At 33.5% G+C, this 7,262-nt stretch overlaps 1 protein-coding gene across 2 annotated transcripts; it reads right to left on the bottom strand.

The window, feature by feature from the left end:
• Window positions 1-982: 982 nt before the first annotated feature.
• Window positions 983-6,800, bottom strand: LOC114300630 (flavin-containing monooxygenase FMO GS-OX5). 2 transcript variants are annotated; one of them, XM_028245488.2, is made up of 7 exons: window positions 6,249-6,800; window positions 4,844-4,914; window positions 3,278-3,427; window positions 3,000-3,082; window positions 2,774-2,909; window positions 2,270-2,443; window positions 983-1,217 (listed from the first exon to the last, which is right to left on the bottom strand). In XM_028245488.2, exons 1-7 carry the CDS (start codon window positions 6,757-6,759, stop codon window positions 1,056-1,058), a joined length of 1,287 nt encoding a protein of 428 aa, XP_028101289.2. In that variant the 5' UTR covers window positions 6,760-6,800; the 3' UTR covers window positions 983-1,055. The 2 variants fall into 2 exon arrangements, with proteins under 2 accessions (XP_028101289.2, XP_028101290.2); XM_028245489.2 differs by having other exon boundaries at window positions 983-1,211.
• Window positions 6,801-7,262: the final 462 nt, after the last annotated feature.

The raw sequence follows: 7,262 nt of genomic DNA, 5'->3' as shown, positions 1-7,262 counted from the left end.
CTCACAAACGAAAGTTAAAATGTCCTAACCATTTATTACTTTGATAAATTTAATAGTATTATTATCAATACCAAATGATCATTTACAAACACAAAACATATCTTCGAAGTTTTAAAGTTTTTTAATTATCAAAATGAAGAATAAATATGTTTTAAAAAATTCACTCAAAACTTTTGAATAAATAAGTACAATCAACAAAAATTAATAGGATGTGCTAGAAATTATCCTTCTTTGAATTGGGTGAGGAGCTGCTACCTACAAGCCTGCCTTGGATGTAAGTACGATCTTGATTTGGATCATTAGTTCCATAATGAATTTTTTACTTTCTTGATTGATTGGAAGAAATTTTCCGATCATAAATCATCCATCTCTTGTTTGTGATTGCTTGGATGAAATTTTTATCTCAAAGTACTAAACTGATTTTAACTAAAATTATCATGAATCACAAAGTGTTTCAATCAACCTTTCTTAAAATAAAGTTGGTTTCATTTCTATAACATGTCACCAAAATATAGAAATCCAAGAGATCCATAGAATAAAATCTTATAACTTCATACACTTGAAATCTTCTAACAACCAGAATCTGTTGAGAAAAACTTCCTCACAATACATTACAATGGCAGTTTCACATGCATTTGTTTAGCTATTTCTTATTCTTTTTTCTGGGGCTGCACATAATTTCTTTATTATTTTTGTGTATATATTTGCTCTGTTATTATCTTTTGCTTTAAACATCAATTTCTTTATTATCTAATACACTCCAACAAAACAATGTGGGTGTTTGAGAAGTTGCTATTTTAGTAGTTTAAAATTATTGTGCTTGGGAAGATGATTAGATTTTTTTTTGTAATTGGATATAATGTTTGTGATAAAAAAAATAAAATGATTATGAATTTGATGTGACATTTTATCTTATTAATTATTTTAACCTATTTTATTTTTTTTTTGTGAATTTTAAACTAAAAAAAAGCTAGAATAACCCTTGCCAAACACCACCAATATATTGCTTCGATGGTTCTGTCTGTGAAATTTCACTCTTACAAAACAAGGCCATGTTAAGTGCTTTTCTGTGTAGGGCAAACCCATTCGTCTCTAAACGTGTGGCCTGTCGGGCTGGAAGTGGTTTGATAGACTTGCCAATATATCTCCCTCAGCCGCTCCTCCACCGGGAGTACTCCCACTTGAGCAGCAAGCCAGTCTAGGTACTCAAACTGCAATTAAATCACAAAAGAAAGTCATTATGTTTGAAAACTTGTGTGATTTGAAGAGAGAGAGAGAGTAGGTTTTTCTAGGCCCTAGTCACTTATTTGGACAACCAAAGAGGAGAGAAATAGAGTCAGATTGGAACAAATAAAGGCCTTGTTTGGGAACCCAAGTTTGAGACTAAAATAGTCTCAAACACTAAAAAAGGTCAAATAGCCTCAAATAATACCTAAACCAATGATTAATATTTAAAAAGCAAAAAAAAAAAAAAACCAGCTCAACAGCCTACACTGTCACTTGACAGTGCACTGATAGCCTACCACTGTCACTTGGCAGCCTGTCCCACCGATAATAAATGTCACTTTTGCCCTTTTATACCAATTTTGAAAAAAGTGAGATTAGGGACAAATTTGTCATTTCAACTTCAAACATCATTTCAAACACATTTTTCAATACAACTCAAATAAAAATCCATCCCATCTTCCTAAATACAAAAACTAAAATAACCTATTAAAATAGCGAAAAAGTAAAAAAAAATAGCCACTTTCCAAACATCCACAAAGAGCTGTAAACAAGTCGAGTCAGGTCGAGTAGTAAGTTAACCAGCTTGGTTAGAAAATTTAACGAACTTAAAAAATGTGCTCAAGCTTAGTTTGTTTATCTTTCTAATTGATGTCAAACGAGTTTTAATAGAGTCAATTCTTTCTGAATCTCTCCAAAAGTGGAGATTTGTAGGGGAAAAAAACTCGGCTTCGTCTTTTCATATTACCAAAACTACTCGTCTAGATACCAAAGAAATTAAAAGAAATAACAACATGAGAAGTCATTTAGGTAAAACAATGTGTATAAAGAGAGCAACCATTATCTTTTCTCTCCCAATTTATGTAATCATTTATTTCCTTTTCTCTTACCAAACAGACTGTTAATTTGTTTTTAATAGAATGCCAAAATGAAATAGAGAACAGAATGCCAAATTGACAAAATATGGCCTCTAGAGACTAGAATGTGTCATGTGAAAACTAGTAAAATATAAAACAACGATACAATGGAAATGGGGATGGTAGACCTCATTCGGATGAAGACGATGGGTATGGTGCTTGGGGATCCCGCATTCCTCCATGCGCTGGTAATGTTGTTGAACATCAGCCAACATCTCCTCTTTGGATGGCAAATGCACCTTACCAGACAAAACTTGTGCTACCCACTTCGATTGCAATTCCATCATATGAAACAAGATTGCCTGATTGTCAAGAGAACTTTCCACTCTCTATTAGAGTTCATTCAATTATTTCCCCAAAACAAAAAGGTAAAATTATATAGAAATCCATTAAGAATGCTCTTTCTTGACCAAATGGTATCTTGAGTATAGTTGTGACCTCTTGGGTGGTTCCACAATAACACCACAGCTTGTTTCAAGAAAATTAAATTTTTTTCCTCCCTATTTTTGAAATTCCCACTCTTTAGATCAATTATTATCCTTTGAAAGGCAGCGTAAATAATTCTAACAAGAAAATAAACTGGAAATAGCAACAAAGCGAGAAAGAGAAGAAGAAGAATGACTCTAACTAACCCTATAAGGTATGCCAATGAAAGAAAGCTGAGGACTAAGCTGTGGGGGGAAGACATGTTTGTAGAGTGGTCCAACACGGTTGTCCTCAACACTTACAATTCCATTTGTTCTAAGAAATGGAAAATGGTATTTGTACCTGCACAAAAAAACATTCAAGGACCCATGTACAAGTTTTTCTTCGTGGGCGAGAAAAGAAAAGAAAAGAAATTTAGTTTTCATACCGTACCCAGTAGAATGGAAAATGACATCTGAGCAGACGGAAATTCCATCCTGAAATGATACTGTACCATCTTCATAGACCTGGTCAATCTGTAAGAATGTCGTAAAATGTTTGAAAAATCTAGACAGAGATAGTCTTCTCTAGAAGTGACTTTTTAGTTTTCTAAACCTTTTTTGTGTGTGTGTGTGTGTGTGTGTTAATTTTGTGGTCTACAGTCCTCTAATGCAAACTTCGATGTACTGAAATACATTATTGTAGAAGATAAAATAAAAAGAGAGACCTACCTTTGAATGCTGCCAAACATTGTTGTGGTTATTTAATTTTGAGACTTCAACATCAGGGGATCTTGATGAGAGATGAACTTCTTTGGCCACTGTTGCAATATCCCTAGATATATCATGCGCACTCGGTCCATCTCCAATCATAACCACAACCTGTCAGGTGTTGTCCATAAAAACAATTTAATCAGAATCGGAAGCTTGAACAAATAGGACTGTTTTGGCAGTCCAATTGAACATTGAATCAACGAGTCCAATTTACTCGTCTAACATAAAAAAATCAAGTAGAAGGCAGTGCAATATCTAATATATATGTATTAAGATGTAAAATAAGAAACCAAAATGTCAAATTTGCAATATACTCTCACTGATATATATTATATACATATATCATCAACGTTAAGGGGTTGACCTAGTGGACACAATTCGGAGAAATTATTCAACTTGTAAATGGAATAGAGCATTGCTCCAGGAGGACTGAAGTAGATATGTTTTCTATTGGTTATAAAGTATTTTTGGAGTAGTCTGTTTGTTAGTAGTAGTAAGTGGAGCTTATTTTAACCATAATTATGATTAAACTCTCTTTGATAGGGGAGAACCAATTATGTGGATGCCTGTTTTTCTGCCAAATAGAGTCAAGCAGAAACAAGTTTTTGACATGGATGCAGCCGATACTCTTATGAAAATTTTGATGACATGTTTTTGATACTTTTGGGAATTGTTAAATAAAAAGTGACAAAAAAACTACTTCACAATTACTTCCATGGAAATAGGGCCGTACAAAATATTACCTGATCCGCTAAAATCGTACCGATCTACGTCAATCCGTACCGTTTAATCCACTAGCTATGAATTAAACTTTAAATTTTATAATCCGCCTTCAAAATTGTTCCGTTCCGTTTTAGTTAATACATATATAATTTTTAACGTTTAATGAAATACTAAAGCAAAAATGAGTGTGAGAGAGATTTAAAATGTGAAATTTATTACAAATTAGTATTTATATATATGAAAAATATTATGTAAATTAGTATTATATATTATGCAAATAGTTGATAATTAGTTAGAATATTTTTTAATCTATCAATCTGTCCAAAATCGCCGAAACTATAATTTTTCAATCTGCTAATCCGTCAATCCGTCATTCAGTTTATAATTTTACTCCCAAACTGCTTGAACCGCACAACACACATCCCTTTCTGAAAATCTCAAAGAATAAACATATTATTAATTTCAACCAATGAAAAATGGCTAGTAGGCATTGGAAGTTTTTTTGCAAATTAAAAAAAAAAAAGAAAAAGAAAATTTTAACCGTTGCAAAGGAATTTACCCCTTGAAGAACCAAGAGGGTAATATACTTTCTGAAGGACCAAAAAGAAGAGAATAAGGGAAAAATATATACTATATTTTTTAAATAAAAAGAGCAAATTTTCATAACAAGTACTGCTAATTTAAAATATTTACTCTATTAATTACAAATATAAGATAATTACAACAACGATGATAACAAAAAAACAAAAAAAAAAAGAAAAAAAAAGAAGAAAAAAAAAAGAAAAGGAATTGCATATGTACTTGATCTCGAAATGGTTCAGGAATACGATAATTGTGACTATGCACTTGCTTTCCGGCCCATCTCTCTATACCTGCTACCAGAAACAAGCATCAATGCCAAACTTTATTATTTGGTAATAATTATGTTTATAATTTTCTATTTATGCTAATAAATAATTTGAAAACTTTAAAAACAATCAAAAAAATAAAAATAAAAACAATTTTCAAATCTTACTAAATGATTTTCCTATGTAAATAAATTTTCATTCCTTCCCTCTACCACCAACTTGGGCCATCCCCCACCTCTACCGCCGACAACTTCCTTCCACTATTGTTGTCGGCAACCAACTCCAATAATTTCCTACCACATCCGACTACCAACAACCACCCCTCACAAGTCACCCCTCACTTGTTTTCAAAACAAACATTTTTTTAGCATAAATAAATGTTTTATGTATAAAAAAAAGAAGATAGATTACACTTTTGAAGAAAATAAAATAAGTCTCCCAGTTTTTATATAATTACATCTAACTCCTTTTTAATAAGGCTAAGGAATGAGAATTAATACAAATAGTATGAAAATATAGAAATAATAACATAAAATATACAATTTTAATCTAAAAGGGATGATAATGTTACTTTTCTATCCATATAACTAAACAAATTCATGATAAAAATGAGACAAAATATTGTGTGATTTAAAAGAGGGTTCCAGCTTGTCTCCAGTTGGAGCGTCCAGTTTGTACCGTGAGCTCAAATAATAGAAATCACGTGTTGGAGCTTGTCTCCAGTTGGACTTGTCTCCAGTTGGAGCGTCCAGTTTGTACCGTGAGCTCAAATAATAGAAATCACGTGTTGGAGCTTGTCTCCAGTTGGAGCGTCCAGTTTGTACCGTGAGTTCGTTGAGTATATCATCTATGCAAGAAATGAAGGCGATCAAATAATAGAAATCACGTGTTTGCATAAGTTTTATATAAACCATTTATTTTTTCATCGTTCGTTTTTTATTTATACAAAACTGATTCGAATATATGATTATTGTTACCCGAGCGACTTAATTTTTAATTTTTTATATTGATGATTTACCCAACAAATCTTAAATGTGAACAATTCAAATAATCAAAACGGAATTCAAAAGTGAGCACCCCATACAGACTGGACGGAGGCCAAGACTGGACCCTTCGAAAAAAAACAAATAAATGATAATTATCACCAAATTTGTCTGACTGGAAGATGTGGTCATTCCATAAAACTAAATTAAAAACTCATTCACAACAGGGAATGTTACATTTAGTAGCAATTTGTACAAACTCTTTTATCTTTAGAGCAAGCATACTCATGTGAGACATTGAATCTTAGCTTCACACGTTCAAAGGCTCACAATTAGTTGCTGTAACTTGTAAATTAGAAAGAAGAAATCACATACCTGGAAGATTGGCCAACCTGGGTTCAGTATGATGACCATTACAAACCACCACAGCCTCAAAAACCTCCTCCAAACTCACCCCACTCGTTCTCGACTCAACCACCCACACCGAGTCAACAACAGCCTCAACTCGTACAACCTCAGTCTCCAACCGAATCAACTCAACGAGTCCAAACTCCCTCGCAAACTCGTTCAAAAACGAAACCACCTCTTCATGCCCTGGAAAATTCCTCGGATCCCCAATTTTCCTGAATGGGTAGTCGGAAAAACCCATTATGTGTCTGGGAAGATTCGTGCGAAGCGAGAGATAAACACTGCTGTGAACAATCTCTCTGTCTGAGTCGAGCCCAAGTGGGTCATCTTCAACTCGGGGATCGTAAACCCATGAGCCGCCGAGTTGGTGCAATTTTTCGAAGATGGTGACTCGGTGGCCTTCTCTTTGAAGCTCGCGGGCGGCGACGAGGCCGGCGACTCCGGCTCCGATCACCGCCGCCTTCACGTACTGTCTCATAGTCTCTGTAGGCGCTGTTTGGGAAGTGACAAATGAGGCTATTATAGCCTCAAATGAGATATAAGTCAAATAGTTCACGTTTCATTTTTTTTTTTATTTAAGATAAATAAATAAAATAATACTCCCTCCGTCCCAAAATATTGGTCTCTTTTGGGGAATCCAACTTTTTTTGGTAGTACACTTATTGCATTTGAAAAAAGTTGATTTTCCAAAATTACCCTTTTGATAGTACATTTTTTGGGAATATCAATGTCATAATTGTACTTTTTAAATTGTTTATTAATTTAAAAGAAGGGCAAAATAGGAAATTTACATTATTTTTGTACTTGATTTATAAAGAGGGACTAATATTTTGGGACAATGAAAAATGGAATAAGGGACTAATATTTTGGGACGGAGGGAGTAACAATAGGTTTACTGTGGTGATAGTGTAGCCACAGCCTACACTGTCAAAGTAACAAGTTGTTACCTCACGTGTGAAATTATGATTTTGCTCATTCCCA

The sequence above is a fragment of the Camellia sinensis genome, chromosome 5, assembly GCF_055761805.1.
Source record: "Camellia sinensis isolate YWXY chromosome 5, ASM5576180v1, whole genome shotgun sequence".
Classification (NCBI taxonomy): Eukaryota; Viridiplantae; Streptophyta; class Magnoliopsida; order Ericales; family Theaceae; genus Camellia; species Camellia sinensis.
The sequence above is the reverse complement of the archived record's forward strand: the minus strand, read 5'-3'. Positions and strand labels throughout refer to the sequence as shown.